Source organism: Scyliorhinus torazame, chromosome 14 (assembly GCF_047496885.1).
Source record: "Scyliorhinus torazame isolate Kashiwa2021f chromosome 14, sScyTor2.1, whole genome shotgun sequence".
Taxonomy (NCBI): Eukaryota; Metazoa; Chordata; class Chondrichthyes; order Carcharhiniformes; family Scyliorhinidae; genus Scyliorhinus; species Scyliorhinus torazame.
In genome coordinates, this window is record NC_092720.1 from 187,462,327 (window position 1) to 187,484,866 (window position 22,540).

At 49.5% G+C, this 22,540-nt stretch overlaps 1 protein-coding gene across 1 annotated transcript in view; it reads right to left on the reverse strand.

Moving 5' to 3' along the window:
* Window positions 1–2,401: 2,401 nt before the first annotated feature.
* The window catches only part of LOC140390283 (zinc-binding protein A33-like), a 32,347-nt gene continuing 12,208 nt past the window's right edge, over window positions 2,402–22,540 (reverse strand). The window contains exons 4-6 of the mRNA XM_072475306.1: window positions 17,147–17,169; window positions 16,932–17,047; window positions 2,402–5,703 (exon numbers count right to left, since the gene is read on the reverse strand). Of these exons, the coding sequence (XP_072331407.1) occupies window positions 5,093–5,703; window positions 16,932–17,047; window positions 17,147–17,169 (750 nt within the window). The 3' untranslated portion in view covers window positions 2,402–5,092. The remainder of the gene's footprint in view (window positions 5,704–16,931; window positions 17,048–17,146; window positions 17,170–22,540) is intronic.

Sequence of the window (22,540 nt, forward strand, 5' to 3'; positions counted from 1 at the left end):
CCATGTCTGCGTGGGTTTCCTCCGGGTGATCCGGTTTCCTCCCACAGTCCAAAGATGTGCAGGTTAGGTGGATTGGCTATACTCAATTGCCCTTAAGAGTCGAAAAAGCTTGCGTTGGGTGACTGGGTTACAGAGCTACAGGGATAGGGTGGAGGTGTGGGCTTAAAAGGGCAGCACGGTAGCATTGTGGATAGCACAATTGCTTCACAGCTCCAGGGTCCCAGGTTCGATTCCGGCTTGGGTCACTGTCTGTGCGGAGTCTGCACATCCTCCCCGTGTGTGCGTGGGTTTCCTCCAGGTGCTCCGGTTTCCTCCCACAGTCCAAAGATGTGCAGGTTAGGTGGATTGGCCATGATAAAAATTGCCCTTAGTGTCCAAAATTGCCCTTAGTGTTGGGTGGGGTTACTGGGTTATGGGGATAGAATGGAGGTGTTGACCTTGGGTAGGGTGCTCTTTCCAAGAGCCGGTGCAGACTCGATGGGCCGAATGGCCTCCTTCTGCACTGTAAATTCTATGAATGAAATGGGATGCTCTTCCCAAGGGCCGGTGTAGACTCGATGTGCTGAATGGCCTCCTTCTGCACTGTAAGTTCGATGTGGTCCATGGCTTGATGGAAGGTTTCTGACGCAGAGATAATACCTGGGACCTGTTGGGACTTTTCCCAGCAGTCAGACCTGAGTATGGAAAGACCGTTCTAAGCATTCTGTAAATTGTTGATTATAGTTGTAATAGATCATTGTGTATTATAAGCTAACTGGTGGAGCCAATTCTTGAAGTTATTACAATACACATACGCTTACATTTATTTTCCTCCACTCCGACACATCGGCTCCTGTGAGCCTACGTAACAGGTTAGGGAAATAACGGACCAAAGGAAAGGAAGTCGACGGTTTTCACATTAAATATTTTTTATTAATGAATGTCGTGGCGTCAAAACGTCAACTCCGCCTTTAAATCGTAAAACCTGGTTCAAGGGGAACTTGGCACGAATGGGTGAAAGCACAGTTGACGATAATCCAAAACAAAAACAGAAAATGCTGCAGGGCAGTCAAATAAGCGGCGGCCGTTGGCATTAATGTAGCCAAGGAGAGTGGGAGGGAGAGCCGGGTTTCTGTGGCTCTAACACTGAAGCTGTCCGGGGGAGTGGGGCAAACCCTGGTGGTGATTCACCATCTAACCCACTGAAAGGGTGTTGTTTTCCCACCTTTTATTGAAATTCGTTTTGAAAGACTTTAGTTATCCCAATAAGTTCTGAAGAGGTGAAAACTCTTCTGTAGCAATCTACATGGGTGGCATGGTAGCACAGTGGGTAGCACTATTGCTTCACAGCGCCAAGGTCATGGGTTTGTTTCCCGCTTCGGTCACTGTCTGTGCGGAGTCGGCACGTTCTCCCAGTGTTTGCGTGGGTTTCCTCCGAGTGCTCCGGTTTCCTCCCACAAGTCCCGAAAGATGGGCTTGTTCGGTGAATTGGACATTCTGAATTCCCCCCCGGTGTACCCGAACGGGTGCCGGAGTGTGGCAACGTGGAGATTTTCACAGTAACTTCATTGCAGTGTTAATGTGAGCCAACTTGTGACAATAATAAAGATTATATTACACACATGGGCTGCTTTACTAAAGTTCTCACCCACAGGAAGCATATCCAAGGACTCACCTTACTGGTGATGAGGCCCAAGGAAGATAAGCCAGATATTGTTGAACAAGTATGATAGGAGAACAATGTGGGATATTTTTGCTGGTGCCAGCCTGTCAGGGAGGACAGGGGCGGGGCAGGGGTGTCGTGTCGATCCAGAATTCTTATTACAGCAGACCATTTATTTGGGAAACAACTTTATCCTTAGATAGGGCAGGTAATTGATATCCACGTTCTCGATAATGGGGCGTTGGTGATAAATATTAGGAGGCAGATAGACACATGCCACTGTACTGATTGGACAGTTAAATTAAACATATGCACCTCTGATGTATTGGTTAATTATTCTCATATTCTATGCATGATGTGGGGGGGGGGGGTGGGGGGGCAGAAAATCCCACCAGCTGCAAGTTTCTGGCTCACAGCTCCCGCTCCTGTGACCCCTGCCATGAGAACAAAGAGGATAGGTTATGGATAACACAGACTGCAGCTGGATGCAGCCTTAACCAAAAGTAACTCCAGACCTTGAAGTTAGTTCAATCTGATTTATTGAACCAGTAGCACAGTTAGCACAGTTCTCTCTGAGTTCGACTCTCTGCTAACCTAAGTGTGGTTACTCTGTCTGACTGAACCAGACTAGCTCTTCGCCACGTGCTGGAGGTGTAATATTGTACATACACCCAGACTCACTCTGTAGATGTTCATCAGTGGAAAGAGGTGGAGTGTGAGTGTGTCGTGAAAATCATAATAAAGACAAATTCCTCGAGGTTCGATTTAAGGAAATTTATTTACACAAATATACTTGTGGAGTGAGAGTGTTTCAGCTGCAAAGCCAAGGCACTGCACTCTGAGTTATCCAGTCAAAAACCATTATATTTATAGGTGGAAATAAACAACTTTTAAGAGATAAAGCTTGGGAACATACGCAAGAGGAAATATGAATGTTTTGCCCTTGGTTTAAAAACAATTTGAGTACGCATTTTGTTGTCCTTAGGAAGAACAACTTATTATCATAATAAGGCCAGTACCACATACTAAGCAGTATTTGGTTTACATTACTTGACCTCCTTATTTTCGCTCAAAAGCAGTGTTAAAATATAGGTAATATTCCCAGCACGCTTCTAAATTGGTAACTCATTAACTTCCCTTCCACAGAGTGCCTCGTGCCTTTTATGGTGAGATACCACCTCTGGGGGTCCTGCCTGCTCATTGGTCATGTCCTGTTCTCTGTGTTCATTATCTGTATGTCTGCATATCATGACAGGTTATGGGCTGAATTCTCCGTTTTGCCGGCATCCCGGGGGTTTCCCGACGGTGTGGGGCTGCCCCACAATGGGAAACCCTTTGGCCAACCGGCGAAACGGAGAAGCCCGACGGCGTGCCAAACCAGACACCGGGTGCGGGGGGACGGAGAAATCCGCCCTATAATTTTTTCAAAATTCTTCTCATGGGATGTGGACGTCGCTGGCAAGGGCAGCATTGGGATGTGGACGTCGCTGGCAAGGGCAGCATTGGGATGTGGACGTCGCTGGCAAGGGCAGCATTGGAATGTGGACGTCGCTGGCAAGGGCAGCATTGGAATGTGGACGTCGCTGGCAAGGGCAGCATTGGAATGTGGACGTCGCTGGCAAGGGCAGCATTGGGATGTGGACGTCGCTGGCAAGGGCAGCATTGGGATGTGGACGCCGCTGGTAAGGGCAGCATTGGGATGGGGACGTCGCTGGCAAGGGCAGCATTGGGATGTGGGCGCCGCTGGTCAGGGCAGCATTGGGATGTGGACGCCGCTGGCAAGGGGCATTGGGATGGGGACGTCGCTGGCAAGGGCAGCATTGGGATGTGGGCGCCGCTGGCAAGGGCAGCATTGGGATGTGGACACCGCTGGCAAGGGCAGCATTGGGATGTGGGCGCCGCTGGTAAGGGCAGCATTGGGATGTGGACGCCACTGGCAAGGGGCATTGGGATGGGGACGTCGCTGGCAAGGGCAGCATTGGGATGTGGGCGCCGCTGGCAAGGGCAGCATTGGGATGTGGGAGTCGCTGGCAAGGGCAGCATTGGGATGTGGGAGTCGCTGGCAAGGGCAGCATTGGGATGTGGACACCGCTGGCAAGGGCAGCATTGGGATGTGGGCGCCGCCGGCAAGGGCAGCATTGGGATGTGGGCATCGCTGGCAAGGGCAGCATTGGGATGTGGGCATCGCTGGCAAGGGCAGCATTGGTTGCCCATCCCTAATTGCCCTTGAACTGAGTGGCTTCGCTCGGCCATTTCAGAGGGCAGTTCTGAAGCTACCGTGTTGTTGTGAATCCCGAGTCACATGTCGGCCAGACCAGGTGAAGATGTCAAGTTGCCCTCCCTGAAAGGCACTAGTGAGCCAGATGGATTATTGCAACAACGACTGATGGCTGTCACGGTCTCCATTACTGAGAGATGAGGTTGACATTCCAGATTTATCAACTGAATTTAAATTCCACTAACCGCCTTGGCGAGATTGGAACACACAGCCCCAAAACATTATCCTGGGGTCTCTCTGGATTACTAGCCCAGTGACATTACCACTATACCACCTCCAACACCACTTCATCACCACACTTAGACAGGAGTCACTACTCCTCCATTGTCATTGTGCCTGTTATATTTTAAATAATGACTTATCTAAAATATATATATTACTCCACCAGGATGATAAAATGACCAATAGTCTTCTTGTTGAAAGATGAACTATTTAATGAGTAATAAAATAATAAACTGAGTCTTTTTACTCAATACTAAACTAACAATAAAGAATTAAAGTACAATACAGATAACTATACACTATTATAACAAACTAGTTCTAACTTCTCTCACTGGCTATTCTATGTCTTGCCTGTTCACTGTTCTGCATCATCTGACTTAAAAAAGGCAGGAAATCAGAGTACCTGACTGTGAGCCATCTAGTGTTGAAATGATTGAACTACATTTACATACATTGATCATGTATATTGATATCTGAATATCACTACAGGGCCAAGCTCCTAGAGTTCCCGCACCTAACATAGCCTCACTGGGAGAGTCCAATCGCCACAAACCCACCTAGCTGATAAAGAAGAAAGCCAACGAGCCATCTCAGGGATGTGCGATAAATGGGACCTTGCCAGCGAAAGGCATATCTTCCAAACTTATTTGACTTGTCACTGCAGGCAATTTTTCTTTTTATTCGCTCCTGGGATGTGGGTGTCGCTGGCTAGGCCTAGCAGCTATTGCCCATCCCTAATTGCTCGAGCAGGTGGTGGTGAGCCACATTCTTGAACCACTGAAGTCCAGGGGGTGTAGGTACATCCACAGTGCTGTTAGGGAGGGAGCATCGAGGATTTTGACCCAGCGACGGTGAATGGACGCCGATATAATTCCATGTCAGGATGGTGTGTGGCATGGAGGGGAACTTGCCGGTGGCAGGGTTTGCGTGCATCTGCTGCCCTTGCCCTTCTAGCTGGTAGAGGTTCCGAGATTGGAAGGTGTTGTAGAAGGAGCCTGGCTGAGTTCCTGTAGCTCATCTTGGTTGAACCAGCAGATTTTCATTAGTCCTGCATTCTTCCCTCCGTCATTCAAACAGGGACAGAAATACGGGTAGAGTTTTTCGACAAAAGCATCAGTGAAAGTGTGGAGGTGGGACATGTCGTCCGCGTTGTAAAATGAAACTTGCCCGCCCTCGTAGTCCAGGTACACCCCGATCTTTCGAGGGTCCACATTGAGGCTCAGGTAGGTCGGAGGTGCAGTGAAAGCCTTGTATTCCCCTCCACCACGCAGGCTCAGTCTCCAGTAGCCATCATCGGGCATCCGTTTGATCCTCCCTTTCCTGTCGCAGGACTTTTTAGCTACCCCGAGGTCCCACTCAGTCTTGTCCCCCACCTCCACCTCCCAATAGTGCCTCCCTGATTTGAATCCCTCTGCCCCCAGGACACATGCGCAGCGGTCAAACCTCTCGGGCCTGTCCTGAAGCACTTGCCGTTGTTCCCCCATTTTCACACTGGTCAGGTCCGAGGACAGGATGAGCCAGGGATTTGCCGTTTTTGGATTCAACGTCAGAGAGGCTGGCACTGGAGGGGGGAGGGGAAGAAAACATTTTTAGAAATCTAAATTAATTTGTTTATACACCGTCATCCACTGAAACACTTTTTGGACCTCAGCTGGAGTATTGTGTACAGTTCTGGACACCACACTATAGGTAGGATGTGAACAATATTGGACAGTAAGAAGTCTAACAACACCAGGTTAAAGTCCAACAGGTCCTCAGGTGAAGGTACATAAAACATAGAACATAGAACGATACAGCGCAGTACAGGCCCTTCGGCCCACGATGTTGCACCGAAACAAAAGCCATCTAACTTACACTATGCATTATCATCCATATGTTTATCCAATAAACTTTTAAATGCCCTCAATGTTGGCGAGTTCACTACTGTAGCAGGTAGGGCATTCCACGGCCTCACTACTCTTTGCGTAAAGAACCTACCTCTGACCTCTGTCCTATATCTATTACCCCTCAGTTTAAAGCTATGTCCCCTCATGCCAGCCATTTCCATCCGCGGGAGAAGGCTCTCACTGTCCACCCTATCTAACCCCCTGATCATTTTGTATGCCTCTATTAAGTCTCCGCTTAACCTTCTTCTCTCCAACGAAAACAACCTCAAGTCCATCAGCCTTTCCTCATAAGATTTTCCCTCCATACCAGGCAACATCCTGGTAAATCTCCTCTGCACCCGCTCCAAAGCCTCCACGTCCTTCCTATAAAGCGGTGACCAGAACTGTACGCAATACTCCAAATGCGGCCGTACCAGAGTTCTGTACAGCTGCAACATGACCTCCTGACTCCGGAACTCAATCCCTCTACCAATAAAGGCCAACACTCCATAGGCCTTCTTCACAACCCTATCAACCTGGGTGGCAACTTTCAGGGATCTATGTACATGGACACCTAGATCCCTCTGCTAATCCACACTTCCAAGAACTTTACCATTAGCCAAATATTCCGCATTCCTGTTATTCCTTCCAAAGTGAATCACCTCACACTTCTCTACATTAAACTCCATTTGCCACCTCTCAGCCCAGCTCTGCAGCTTATCTATATCCCTCTGTAACCTGCTACATCCTTCCACACTATCGACAACACCACCGACTTTAGTATCGTCTGCAAATTTACTCACCCACCCTTCTGCGCCTTCCTCTAGGTCATTGATAAAAATGACAAACAGCAACGGCCCCAGAACAGATCCTTGTGGTACTCCACTTGTAACTGAACTCCATTCTGAACATTTCCCATCAACCACCACCCTCTGTCTTCTTTCAGCTAGCCAATTTCTGATCCACATCTCTAAATCACCCTCAATCCCCAGCCTCCGTATTTTCTGCAATAGCCTACCGTGGGGAACCTTATACGCTTTGCTGAAATCCATATACACCACATCAACTGCTCTACCCTCGTCTACCTGTTCAGTCACCTTCTCAAAGAACTCAATAAGGTTTGTGAGGCATGACCTACCCTTCACAAAGCCATGCTGACTATCCCTGATCATATTATTCCTATCTAGATGATTATAAATCTTGTCTCTTATAATCCCCTCCAAGACTTTACCCACTACAGACGTGAGGCTCACCGGTCTATAGTTGCCGGGGTTGTCTCTGCTCCCCTTTTTGAACAAAGGGACCACATTTGCTATCCTCCAGTCCTCTGGCACTATTCCTGTAGCCAATGATGACATAAAAATCAAAGCCAAAGGTCCAGCAATCTCTTCCCTGGCCTCCCAGAGAATCCTAGGATAAATCCCATCAGGACCCGGGGACTTATCTATTTTCAGCCTGTCCAGAATTGCCAACACCTCTTCCCTACGCACCTCAATGCCATCTATTCTATTAGCCTGGGTCTCAGCATTCTCCTCCACAACATTATCTTTTCCCTGAGTGAAAACTGACGAAAAATATTCCTTTAGTATCTCGCCTATCTCTTCAGACTCCACACACAACTTCCCATCCGTCCTTGACTGGTCCTACTCTTTCCCTAGTCATTCGCTTATTCCTGACATACCTAAAGAAAGCTTTTGGGTTTTCCTTGATCCTACCTGCCAAATACTTCTCATGTCCCCTCCTTGCTCGTCTTAGCTCTCTCTTTAGATCCTTCCTCGCTACCTTGTAACTATCCATCGCCCCAACTGAAACTTCACACCTCATCTTCACATAGGCCTCCTTCTTCCTCTTAACAAAAGATTCCACTTCTTTGGTAAACCACGGTTCCCTCGCTCGACGCCTTCCTCCCTGCCTGACTGGTACATACTTATCAAGAACACGCAGTAGCTGATCATTGAACAAGCTCCACTTATCCAGTGTGCCCAACACTTGCAGCCTACTTCTCCACCTTATCCCCCCCAAGTCACGTCTAATGGCATCATAATTGCCCTTCCCCCAGCTATAACTCTTGCCCTGCGGTGTATACTTATCCCTTTCCATCATTAACGTAAACGTCACCGAATTGTGGTCACTGTCCCCAAAGTGCTCTCCTACCTCCAATTCCAACACCTGGCCTGGTTCATTACCCAAAACCAAATCCAACGTGGCCTCGCCTCTTGCTGGCCTGTCAACATATTGTGTCAGGAAACCCTCCTGCACACACTGTACAAAAAACGACCCATCTAATGTACTCAAACTATATCTTTTCCAGTCAATATTTGGAAAGTTAAAGTCTCCTATAATAACTACCTTGTTACTTTCGCTCTTATCCAGGATCATCCTCGCCATCCTTTCCTCTACATCCCTAGAACTATTTGGAGGCCTATAGAAGACTCCCAACAGTGTGACCTCTCCTTTCATGTTTCTAACCTCAGCCCATACTACCTCGGAAGATGAGTCCCCATCTAGCATCCTCTCCGCCACCGTAATACTGCTCTTGACTAGCAGCGCCACACCTCCCCCTCTTTTGCCTCCTTCTCTGAGCTTACTAAAACACCTAAACCCCGGAACCTGCAACATCCATTCCTGTCCCTGCTCTATCCATGTCTCCGAAATGGCCACAACATCGAAGTCCCAGGTACCAACCCATGCTGCCAGTTCCCCTACCTTATTTCGTATACTCCTGGCATTGAAGTAGACACACTTCAAACCACCTACCTGAACACTGGCCCCCTCCTGCAAAGTCAAATCTGTGCTCCTGACCTCTATACTCTCATTCTCCCTTACCCTAAAACTACAATCCAGGTTCCCATGCCCCTGCTGAATTAGTTTAAACCCCCCAAAAGAGCACTAACAAATCTCCCCCCCAGGATATTTGTGCCCCTCAGGTTCAGATGTAGACCATCCTGTCTGTAGAGGTCCCACCTTCCCCAGAAAGAGCCCCAGTTATCCAGAAATCTGAATCCCTCCCGCCTGCACCATTCCTGTAGCCACGTGTTTAATTGCTCTCTCTCCCTATTCCTCATCTCACTATCACGTGGCACGGGCAACAACCCAGAGATCAGGTAACCTGAGGAAGGAGCAATGCTCCGAAAGCTAGTGATTTGAAACAAACCTGTTGGACTTTAACCTGGTGTTGTAAGAATTCTTACTGTGCTCACCCCAGTCCAACACCGGCATCTCCAACAATATTGGAGGGAGTGAGGAAGAGGTTCACAAGAACGGTTCAGGGATGAAAAACTTTGATGTCGGATAGATCGGGGAGGTTGGGACTGTTCTCCTGGGAGAGAAGAAGACCTTTAAAGTGATTTGCAAAAGAAGCAAAAGTGATGTGAGAGATTTTCTTTTTCCACACAGCGAGTAGTTGGGGTCTGCAATGCACTGCCTGGAAGTGTGGTGGAGACAGGTTCAATCAACTATCAAGGCATTCGAGAGGGCTTAGATGATTATTTAAATCGAAACAAGGTGCAGAGCAGTGGTTAGCACTGCTGCCTCACCGCGCCATGGACCCGGGTTCGAACCCAGCTCCGGGTCACTGTCCGCGTGGAGTTTGCATATTCTCCCCGTGTCTGCGTGGGTCTCACCCCCACAACCTAAAGATGTGCAGGGTAGGTGGATCAGCTACGCTAAATTGCCCCTTAATTGGAAAGAAAAGTATTGGATACTCTAAATTCAAGAAAAAGAAACAAGGTGCAGGGGTAAGGGGCGGGGGGGGGGGGGGGGGGGGGGGGGGCGGCCGCTCACGGCATCCCCGCACATGCGCAGTGGAGGGGGTCTCTTCTGCCTCCGCCATGGTGGAGACCATGGCGAAGGCGGATGGAAAAGAGTGCCCCCACGGCACAGGCCCGCCCGCGGATCGGTGGGCCCCGATCGCGGGCCAGGCCATCGTGGGGGCACCCCCCGGGGCCAGATCACCCCGCGCCCCCCCAGGGACCCCGGAGCCCGCCCGCGCCGCCGTCCCAAAGGTGGTTCAATCCACGCCGGCCGGCGTGGGTTGACAGCGGCGGGACTTCAGCCCATCGCGGACCGGAGAATCGCCGGGGGATACCCGCCGACCGGCGCAGCGCGATTCCCGCCCCCGCCGAATATCCGGTAGCGGAGAATTCGCGACACGGCGGGGGCGGGACTCACGCCGGCCCCCGGCGATTCTCCGACCTGGCGGGGGGTCGGAGAATCGCGCCCATGAAGTAAGCTCCCTCCGGAGATGGACCCAAGACCATCCAGCCCTGTGAAAGCTTCTATTTTAAAATCTTTCATGGGTTGTGAGGTGTTGCTGACTGAGCCAGCATTTGTTGCCCATCCCTAATTGCCCTAGAATAGGCCATTTCAGAGGGGCAGAGTCAGCCACATTGCTGTGGGTTTCTGGAGTTAGATGTAGGCCAGACTGGGTAAGGATGGCAGATTTCCTTTTCTAAAGGGGACATTTAGTAAACCAGGTGGGGTTTTTTAAATGACAATCATCATTACTGAATCTAGGTTTACATTGCAGATTTGAACCCATATATCACCAGCATATAGGCCTGGGCTGGAAGTCCAGTAACATCCCCACTACACCACCCCCATCCCACACTCGACTAGTCTCCCACTGAATTCAATCATGTTAACCTACGGCTTTGCTCCATTTCCCTTGATGCCCTGATCAAATAAAAAATATATCAATCTCAGTCTTGGAAATTTAATTTTCCTTAAGCATCTACAGCCTAGCTATGGGAGGGAATTCCACATCTCCTTGTCGGAATGGGAGTAGACCATTCAGCCCCTCGATGCCTGTTCCACTATTCCGTGAGGCTCGTGGTTAATCGGTGACGTAACTCCATTGGCCTGCCTGAGGCCTCCTATCCCGAAACACCTTCGGCTGCCAGAGATCTGTCACTCAGATTTAAAATGAAGAATTGATCTGGCAACTACTGTCATTTGCGGAAGAGAGGTAGAAACTTCTAGCACCTTTTGAAAGCAGAAATATGCCCGCTCTTCGCTCCCGCAAGTGGTTTTTAAGATTAAAACTTCTAGTTTTAGAGCCCTCAACTAACGGGAATGAAGCAGGCAGTTTCTATTGGCTGCCCATGCGACCTTGGAAGCTTCAACTGAATCATCAATTGACCGTCCAAATTCCAAGGCATGCCACCCTCGTTTGTGTACACTACCATCCTAATTTAACCCTTGGAGTCCGGGGCCGGGTAATTTCAGATAGCGGGGTTTCCCTTAAAGCCATCTAAACCCTGACTGCCCCGCAGTTATTTCACTCGAATGAGCGTCGATTGGCTGCTGGCGGGACTTCCGCCTTTCACTCAGGAGGAAGTCCCACCTTGGAGAGTTGCAGGCCAATCTGGGAAGGGCTTGCAGCCGGGGACGGGGGAGGTTGCGAAGTGGCCGATTTGAGTGTTGGGGGTGTGGGATGAGGGGTGGGCGAGGGTCGGTCCAGCGGTCGCCAGACTTTAAGGGGGGGGGTCAGGTGCCCAAAGTTTGAAGAAAGCTTCTGATGAAGGCCCTCCCCATTACCCCACACCCTCTCTTCTCGTTTAGAGAAGGCCCAAGCCCATTTTGGGGGCTTTCCTCCCACCAGTCTAAAAATTGAGGTTGGATGGGAAATGGCCCAACCACATAAGGGCATCAATTGAGGCTGAGGCAGACGGCCCGTCCAAGGCCTTGCCCACTCCAGTGTAAAATCGCTACAAAGTTGGGACAGGCAGAAATCCAGAGGGAATCTAGTTCCTTTGATTTCTCATCCCTCCTTGGATTCTTCCCCTTCTTGAGTCTATTGCCTCCCGCCGGGTCGGAGAATCGCCGGTGGGCGGCGTGAATCCTGTCCACCGCTCCAACGCCAGCTGCCGAAGTCTCCGGCGCCGGTTTTCAGGCGGGGGCGGGGATCACGCTGCGCCGGTCAGGGACCCCCCCGGCAATTCTCCGGGCCCCGATGGGCCGTGCGTTCCTGGCCAGTGCCGCCAGTGTGAAATGGACATGGTCCATCCTGGTGGGACCTGGCTTGGAGGGCGGCTAGCGGAGTCCTCGGATGGGAGTGGGGGGATCCGGCCCAAGGGGGGGGGCCCCACACGGTGGCCTGGCCCGCAATCGGGGCCCACCGATCTGAGGGCGGGCCTATGCCGTGGGGACACTCTTTCCTCCGCGCCAGCCTCTGGAAGGCTCCGCCATGGCCAGTACGGAGAACAAACATTCTGCGCATGCTCCAAATCGCGCCGGCCCATGGCGGCCCTTCGGCGGCAACCACTCCGCCGCCAGCCTAGCCCCGAGAAGTGCAGAGGATTCAGCAACTTCCGGCTGGCCCGACGGCGGAGTGGTTTGTGCCGATCTTGGAGCTGGCGTCGGGCCGTCCCGGTAATTACGGGAGAATCCTGGCCCTTGAGTGGTATAAGGCAGGCTGTTTCTGTAGCTAATTTTTTTGGTTTTGTTTTAACAGGTTGCTAGTCCGTCCCCAGAGGCTATAACCTGAGAGGTGCCACTCCACATCAATCATAGCCAACCAGGTAAGTCACCTGCTAGGCTTATCAGCAGTATTTACAGGTTGAGAATCAATCTGTTGGGCCGCATTGCGAATGCACCTTCCATGGCCATCAAGTCTTGGGAGTGAGACTACCAACCCAAAGCTTTGGGATTGGAGGCAGGGACACTACTTAATAGACAAGTCACCGCTCTTGCCTTTGGGCCCTCTGGATATAAAGACCAGCGTTCCAGAATCTTCAAAATTATTTTCTGTAGCTGTTCTTTTTGTTTTGTATTTATTTATTTTTATATAAATTTAGAGTACCCAATTGATTTTTTCCAATTAAATAACTTGGATGAGGAAGTGCAAGGGTGGGTTAGTAAGTTTGCCGATGACACGAAGGTTGGGGGAGTTGTAGATAGTGTTGAGGGTTGTTGCAGGTTACAACAGGACATTGACAGGATGCCGAGCTGGGCTGAGAAGTGGCAGATGGAGTTCAACCTTGATAAATGTGAAGTGATTCATTTTGGAAGGTCGAATTTGAATGCTGAATACAGGGTTAAAGGCAGGATTCTTGGAAGTGTGGAGGAACAGAGGGATCTTGGGGTCCACGTACATAGATCATAGATTATCATAGAATTTACAGAGCAGGAGGCCATTCAGCCCATCGAGTCTGCACCGGCTCTTGGAAAGAGCACCCTACCCAAGGTCAACACCGCCACCCTATCCCCATAACCCAGTAACCTCACCCAACACTAAGGGCAATTTTGGACACTAAGGGCAATTTATCATGGCCAATCCACCTAACCCGCACATCTTTGGACTGTGGGAGGAAACCGGAGCACCCGGAGGAAACCCACGCACACACGGGGAGGATGTGCAGACTCCGCACAGACAGTGACCCAAGCCAGAATCGAACCTGGGACCCTGGAGCTGTGAAGCAATTGTGCTATCCACAAGGCTACCGTGCTGCCCCTCAAAGTTACCACCCAGGTTGATAGGGTTGTTAAGAAGGCGTATGGTGTGTTGGCTTTCATTAACAGGGGGATTGAGTTTAAGAGCCGTGAGGTTTTGCTGCAGCTTTATAAAACTCTAGTTAGACCACACTTGGAATATTGTGTCCAGTTCTGGTCACCTCATTATTGGAAGGATGTGGATGCTTTGGAGAGGGTACAGAGGAGATTTACCAGGATGCTGCCTGGACTGGAGGGCATGGCTTATGAAGAAAGCTTGAGGGAGCTAGGGGTTTTCTTAATGGAGCGAAGAAGGAAGCGGGGTGACTTGATAGAGGTGTACAAGGTGATGAGAGGCATGGATAGAGTGGATAGCCAGAGACTTTTCCCCAGGCTGGAAATGGCTGTCACGAGGAGACATAATTTTGAGGTGATTGGAGGAAGGTATAGGGGAGATGTCAGAGGTAGGTTCTTTACACAGAGAGTGGTGGGTGTGTGGAATGCACTGCCAGCAGAGGTGGTGGAGTCAGAGTCATTAGGGACATTTAAGCGACACTTAGACAGACACACGGACAGCAGTAAATTGAAGGGGTGGAGGTTAGGTTGATCTTAGATTAGGATAAATGGTGGGCACAACATCGTGGGCTGAAGGGCCTGGACTGTGCTGTACCGTTCTATGTTCTAAAGGGCAATTTAGCGTGGCCAATACACCTAACCTGCACATTTTTGGGTTGTGGGGGTGAAACCCACGCAAACACGGGGAGAATGTGCAAACACCACACGGACAGTGACCCAGAGCCGGGATCGAACCCGGGCCCTCGGTGCCGTGAGGCAACAGTGCTAACCACTGCGCCTCCGTTATGCCCCTTTCTGTAGCTGTTCTGATGATCAATGTAACTGGAACCGTTCTCCCCCCCCCACCCCTCCCCCGCACTCAGTGACGTGGGGTGGAGGGTGTTTGTACGCAGGAGTCATATGCAACTGTAGACTGCACCGGTTCATGTACTCCCAAGAAGCCTGTTTTTTACGCCCTTGTGGAGCGTGTGGACCTTGTGCATCATAGGCTGTTGCAGACTGCGGCCCCTTTTTAGTTCTTAAAAAGCCTTTTATTACAGTTTTGTTTGCAGGCTCCTGATCTACGGACACCCGGTGAAAGAGAAGGATGGGAAGGAGGAGAACCTCTTTGTGAGCCTGCTCCTGGGCCTGGAAAATTCAAGGTCAACGGGTCCAGGCAGCAGTTGACTGAGTGGGTCATCCGATTCAACTGTCTGCCCCTCTGCCGCGGCTACATTCACAGCTGGGTGTCCTTCGGGGGGTGGGGGGGGAAAAAGAGTGCGCGGTGTCCCCTGACACCATTTAGGCCTTCCGTACCCAGTAGGCAAGAGTCTTATCGACACCCTTAAATCGTGTTTTGGTAGGAATTTAATTTGCGATTTCCTTTTTTGTTCAGGCTGTATCCTTTTTTTTTTTTAAATTTAAAGTACCCAATTCTTTTTTTTCCAAATTAAGGGGCAATTTAGCATGGCCAATCCACCTACCCTGCACATCTTTGGGTTGTGGGGTGAAACCTACGCAGACACGGGGAGAATGTGCAAACTCCACACGGACAGTGACCTGGGACTGGGATCGAACCTGGGTCGCCGGCGCCGTGAGGCAGCAGTGCTAACCACTGCGCCACCCTAAGGCTGTATCCTTTAAGGCAGTGGTCTTCAAACTTTTTTTCCGGGGACCCATTTTTACCAACCGACCAACCTTCGGGACCCAACCCGGCCGACTTGGCGACCCAGGCTGGCCGACCTTCGCGACCCAGGCTGGCCGACCTTCGCGACCCAGGCTGGCCGACCTTCGCGACCCAGGCTGGCCGACCTTCGCGACCCAGGCTGGCCGACCTTCGCGACCCAGGCTGGCCGACCTTCGCGACCCAGGCTGGCCGACCTTGGCGACCCAGGCTGGCCGACCTTGGCGACCCAGGCTGGCCGACCTTGGCGACCCAGGCTGGCCGACCTTCGCGACCCAGGCTGGCCGACCTTCGCGACCCACCATTTTCCCGATTATTGGCGCGCATGCGCATTTGCGCGTTGATCAACGTGCACGCATGCGCAATGCGGCCGATTTTTTTTTTTTTTTAAAACATGTTCGCGGCTGCTTGCAGCCGGCGTTATGAAAAGCTGGCTGCTGCGTGGTGTAGCCCTCTGGGATGGCCACGCCCCGATTACAGAATGGACACTTGCAAAGACTGCAGGGAAAATTGGACAATGCTAAGAAACAAGCAGGTGCAAGCTCTGTCTGTTGATTAGAACCTTAAACGCTCAGACAGGACAGAAACTACCAAACGATTTACATACTAATGGGCCATCTCCGGGACAAAAGGGAAATATTTAGATACACAATATTAGGATAGACTCCCCGGCGCCAGAAGAAGCTAAGACAAAGCAGACTGACAGTCACCAGGACACGCCCAGCGATCAGGGAACCACCCCTCTATTGGAGGAAAATCGAAACCGATGATTGGGACAGACCCAATTAGTTGAGGCCACGTTCAAGGCCCGCCCAAAAGAGTGCGAAGCCCTTTGCAGTATAAGAGGTATCACCCAAGGGAGAATCTTCCTCCTTTGGCTCTCTGCGAAGAGAGAGACCAGCCTAGCAGCTACAGCAGACCAAGTAAGTTCCAAGTCAACGCACGCTACGAGATAGACGCTCCTAGTTGCTACCCTGTTATTAGCTCAACCCAGCAGCCTCAGAACTGAGCAACGGCAATTTTTCCTCTGACTGAGTGGGCACCCGAAGCTAAGTATAGGCTTTAGTAATAGTGGTAGTTTAGTTTGTAGAGTTTATGCATGAGCAGTTTTGACTGTGTGTAAATAAATGAGCATTGCTTTTGAACTTACTAACTGGTGTATCGAGTCATTGATCAGTAATCGGTTCTGAACCTTGTGGCAGTGTCGAAAGATACCTGGAGACTCTTGAGCAAACGTGATTAAATAGAGCCAAATTAAGAACCAACCAAAAGTTAGCAACAGCGAGGATTTGCGCGAACGGGAGCGCCGCGGACAACGGCTCCGCGACCCTCCCGACACCCACCCGCGACCCACCCGTGGGTCTCGCCCCCGACTTTGAAGAACACTGCCTTAAGGGGCTACCCCTTTAATTGTCCCTCAGTGTATTTGATTTATTTTAATTGGTTAATTAATGTGCCACAAAATAGGAACCCATTAACCCTCCCCCACCTGTCTTTGAACCGCCAGCCTTTTCACGATTTTGAAAGTACCCCTGTTTTATCCTTTTTAGGCCCCAAAACACTCATATTTGCCACATTAAAATACATTTGCACCAGCTCCCTCCTTCAGTTTATTGAATTTAGCTGCTTTAGTGGGGTTTGAGCCTATGCGCCCAGGGCATTAGCCTAAGCTTCAAGGTTACTAGTCCAATGACATTATCGCCACATAACCATCTCCCCTTAAGTAAACAATTGAGAACATTTAAATGTCTTTACCAGGGCTGATAGAGTCCATCATTTCTCTCCACGCTATATACTGCAAGGGACCTCTGAATATCCCCGGGGAGAGCTCCGTGTCTACCAATGCCATAGAATCATGCTTTTCCCGAAACCTGCAAATGGAAATTTTGAACATTGCAGAAAAGAGTTAACTTTCGGTTTTGCTTTCAAAATCGGATTGCGTTTCGTTCTTTGAACATGGAAAATCGTACCTCATGTTCCAGCAACCTTCCTCCTGAAACAAACAGAAATACAGATCCACATTTGTCAATCAGTTCAGGATGAAATAAAAGACAGAAAATACCAGGCAGAACTGCACCCAGAATTTCACCAATTTCAAACAGTCCTTGAAACTGTCCCAAAGAAGAGTCACATTATCGAGTCACGGAGGTCTCCAGCACAGAAAAGGCCCTTCGGCCCATCACGTCTGTGCCGGTCAAAAACAACCACCTAACTATTCTAATCCCATTCTCCAGCACCTGACCCATGGCCTTGTACGCCCTGGAATCGCAAGTGCACACCTAAATACTTCTTAAGTGTTATAAAGGCCTTTGCCTCCACCACCTATTCATGCTGAGTTCCAGACTCCCATCACTCTCTGGGTGAAAAGGTTGTTCCTCACCCCCCCTCTGAACCTCCTGCTTCCTTACCTTCAATCCATACCCCCTGGTCATTGATTCCTTCACCAAAGGGAAAAGTTTCTTCCTGTCTACCTATGCCCCACAGAATTTTATACATTTCAATCCTGTCACACCTCAGTCTCCTCTGCTCCAGGAATACAATCCAAATCTATCCAGCCTCTCTTCATAGCTAAAACTCTCCAGCCCAGGCCACAGCCTGGAAAATCTCCTCTGCACCCTTTCAAGTGCTATCACATCCATCCTGCAACGTGGATTCCAGAACTGCACACAATACTCTACCTGTGGCTTAACCAATGATTTATACAGTTCCAGCATAACCGCCCTGCTCTTAAACTCCATGCCTCGGATAATAAATGCAAGTACACCATCTGCCTTCTTAATCACTGTATCATCTGCTCTGCTACCTTAAGAGACCGGTGTACATGCACACCATGGTCCCTCTGATCCTCTGTATTTCCCAGGGTCCTGCCATTTATTATGTATTCCCTTTCCTTATAGGTTCCCTGTAGCTTCCCGATTTACCCCTTCCTCCCTTCTTGAATAATGGTACCACATTGGCTACCCTCCAGTCCTCCGGCACCTCACCTGTGACCAGGGAGGAATTGGAAATTATTGCCAGCACCTCTGCAATTTCCTCCCTTGCCTCACTCAACAGCCTGGGATACACTTCATCTGAACCTGGAGATTTATTGATTTTTAAGCTTGCCAGACCACTCAGAACCTCCCGTCTGTCTATGCTAATTTCTTTAATTTTATCACAGTCCTTCTCCATGAATTCTATACCCACACCGTCCATCCCACGAGTGAACAGCGGCACAGAGTATTCATTTAGAATCCTACTTACGCCCTCCGGCTCCACACTCAAATTACCACTGTGGTCCCTAATATTTCCCTAGTTATCATTTTACCCTTAATGTACTTGTAAAACAATTTAGGATTTTCCTTTATTTGACCTGCCTATATCCTTTCATGTCCCATTTTTGCTCTTCTAATTTCCTTGTTAAGTTCCCTCTTGCACATTCTATGCGCATCCAAGGCTTCTGCTGTTTTCAGCCCTCGGTATCTACCATGAACCTCCCTTTTTCTCCTTATCCAATGCTCGATATCTAGGGTTCACTCGATTTGTTGGTCCCACCTTTTTTCTTGACTGGAACATGTTGGCCCTGCACTCTCTCTATTTCCTTCTTGACTGCGCCCCACTGTTGTGTCACTGATTTACCCAAAAGTATTGGTTCCCGTCCACTCTGGCCAAATCATATCTGATCTTATTAAAATTGGCCTTCCCTCACTTTAGAACTTTAAACTCAGGCCCATCCTTGTCCTTTTACATAACAATCTTCAATCTTTTTTTAAAATGTTTTTTATTTTTACAATTAAGGGGCAATTTAGCATGGCCAATCCACCTACCCTGCACATCTTTGGGTTGTGGGGTGAGTCCCATGCAGACAGGGAGAAAATGTGCAAACTCCCCATGGTCACGGGGCCGGGATCGAACCCGAGTCCTTGGCGCCATGAGGCAGAATAATCTTGAATGTAACAGAGTTATGACCACAGTCTGCAAAATGCCCCCTACTGATACTTCAATCACCTGCCCGACTTCATTCCCTAAAATTTAGTCCCCTCTCTTGTAGGACCTTCTACGTATTGGCTTAAAAAGTTCTGGATGCATTTAAGAATTCCGCTTCTTCTACACCGTCCCCACTATGACTACCCCAGTTAATTTTGGGCAAGTTGAAATACCCTAATTTCACTGCACTGCTACTTTTACACTTCTCTGAAATTTGCCTACATATCTGCTCTTCTATTTCTCTCAGACTATTAGGGGGCCTATAGAACACTCTCAGAAATGTGATTGCTCCTTTTTGGTTTTTAAGCTCGACCCATATAGCTTAATTTGAAGAACCTTCCAAGATGTCGTCCCTACTTCTTGCTATAATTGATTCCCTGATCAAAATTGCAACATCCCTTCCTGTTTTCTCCCCTCCCTTCCTTGTCTGAAGAACCTCTATCCTGAAATATTGAGTTGCCAATCCTGTCCCTCTCTCAACCATGTCTCAGTGACAGCAATGACGTCACACCCCATGTTTTAAATTGCGCCCTCAACTGAGTTGCCTTGTTCGTCAGACTCCTTGCATTAAAATAAATTCCCGTAACAGCCTCCCCGAACAGGTGCCGGAATGTGGCGACACGGGGCTTTTCACAGTAACTTCATTAAAGCCTACTCGTGACAGGAAGCGATTATTATTATTATTATTAATAAATACCATCCAATCTTGCCAAACTCCCTTGTGACTTAACTGGTCTAGAACTTTTATGCCATCCTGACTCCCTTGCTATCTCTTCTAATTTTGACGGTGCACTCCCCCTGCTGAACGTTTTCTCAGGATGCCATTCCCCCTTCCAAGTTGGTTTAAATCCTCCCAAACAGAACGAGCAAACCTCCCTGCAAAGACAGTAGTCCCATTTTGGTTCAGGTGTAAACCATCCGCCTTGTACAGATCTCACCATCCCCCAAAACCCTTCCCAATGCCCCAGAAATCTAAAGCCCTTCCTTCTGCGCCATTTCTCTAGCAACGCATTCATCTGGACTAACCTCCTATTTCTATATCACTGGCAGGTGGCTCGGAGGTAATCCAGAAACTACTAGCTCCTGGATCCTAATCTACTTCCTAGCTCCCCAAATTCTGCTTGCAGGACCTCATCCCTTTTTCTGCCTCTGTCATTGGTACCAATGCGTATCACGGTATCTGTTAGTTTGCCCTCCCCTACAGAATGCTCTGCAGCCATTAAGTGGCAACCCTGACCCTGGCACCAGGGAGGCAACATACCATCCTGGGGTCTCTTTTGTGGCTGCAGAAATGCCCGTCTGTTCCCCTTAAAATCAAATCCCCTACCACTACAGCCCTGCCATTGCGTGCTGCTGACCCGCCCATGGTGCCATGAGTTGGCTGCTATTGCTTTCCCCCCCCACAGTCATCTCCCCAACCAGTAACCAAAATAGTATACCAGTTAAAAAGTCGGATGGACACCGAGGACGCCTGCACTATCTGCCCTCCTCTACTCTGCCTGTTAGTCATCCATGCCATTTCTGTCTGGTCAATATTCTCCTGCGGTGTGACCACCTCACTGAGTGTGCTATCCATGACTTGCTCAGCATTGCGGATGCTCCACAGTGAACCCACCCTCGCCTCCAGCTCCGAAATGCGGCAATCCAGTCTCTGCAATTGGACACAATTCCTGCACACGTGGTCACCACGACAACTGAAGCTTCCATGATTTGGCACATAGCACAGGAGAAGCATATTACGGGTGCAAGCTCCCCTGGTGTGGCTACCCTCAAGCCCCTTCTGTACTCCCCTTTTTAACAAAAGACTATGCCTATATAAGAATATCTCCCTGATGCTACCTTTACTCCCCTTACCCGGATTTGTTATAATCATCCTGACTTGTGCCGTTTCACAATTAATCCCTTCTTCCAAAAAAAACCTTTCAAAAATCATGACTGCTTCTCTGTGACGCTGACTGTGAACACATTGAAATGAAATGAAAATCGCTTATTGTCACAAGTAGGCTTCAAATGAAGTTACTGTGAAAAGCCCCTAGTCGTCACATTCCGGCACCTGTTCGGGGAGGCTGTTACGGGAATTGAACCGTGCTGCTGGCCTGCCTTGGTCTGCTTTCAAAGCCAGCGATTTAGCCCTGTGCTAAACAACCCCATTGTTCCCAGACTCAAATGTTAACTTAGTTTCTCCCTCCATGTCGACATCCAACTGCAGCAAAACCTGGACAATATCCAGGCTTGGGCTGATAACGGCAAGTAACATTTGCGCAACACAAGTGCTCGGCAATGACCACCTCCAACAAGAGAGAATCTAACCATTGTCTCTTGACAATCAATGGCATTACCATTGCAGATTCCCCCTCACAATCAACATCCTGGGGTTACCATTGACCAGAAACCGAACTGGACCGGCCATATAAATCCTGTGGCTACAGGAGCAGGTCAGAGGCTGGGAATTCTGCGGAAATTAACTCACCACCCAACTCCCCAAAACCTGTCCACCATCTGCAACACACAAGTCAGGAGTGTGACGGAATACTCGCCACTTGCCTGGAAGAGTGCAGCTCAAACAACACTCAAGACGCAGAACACCATCCAGGACCAAGTAGCCCCGCTTGTTTAATGCCCCATCCACCACCTTTACATTCACTCTTCCACCACCAACACACAGTGGCAGGAACGTGTACCATCTGCAAGATGCATTGCAGGAACTCGGCAAGGCTCTTTCGATAGCGCCTTCAAAACCCATAAGGGCAAGAGACTACTAGATCACCTAAATGCAATAAATAAGGAAAATGTAGGAGTGGGGCGAGGGGTAGTGGTGTGGGGATTAGGAAAAGACACACTGGCAAGAGGTCACCGCATCCAGAGTCACCCAGTGTTGGTCCAGCACCAAATCGTCCAAACAATCTTATCTCCACCCTTCAGGTTTCCGGAACTTTCCGAACGTTGGGATTCTCTTTTCCCGCTTGTAGCGCACCCGCATAGAGTCATAGAATCATCAAAGAACAAAGAACAAAGAACAAAGAAATGTACAGCACAGGAACAGGCCCTTCGGCCCTCCAAGCCCGTGCCGACCATGTTGCCCGACTAAACTACAAACTTCTACACTTCCTGGGTCCGTATCCCTCTATTCCCATCCTATTCATGTATTTGTCAAGATGCCCCTTAAATGTCACTATCGTCCCTGCTTCCACCAGCTCCTCCGGTAGCGAGTTCCAGGCACCCACTACCCTCTGCGTAAAAAACTTGCCTCGTACATCTACTCTAAACCTTGCCCCTCTCACCTTAAACCTATGCCCCCTAGTAATTGACCCCTCTACCCTGGGGAAAAGCCTCTGACTATTCACTCTGTCTATGCCCCTCAGAATTTGGTAGACCTCTATCAGGTCTCCCCTCAACCT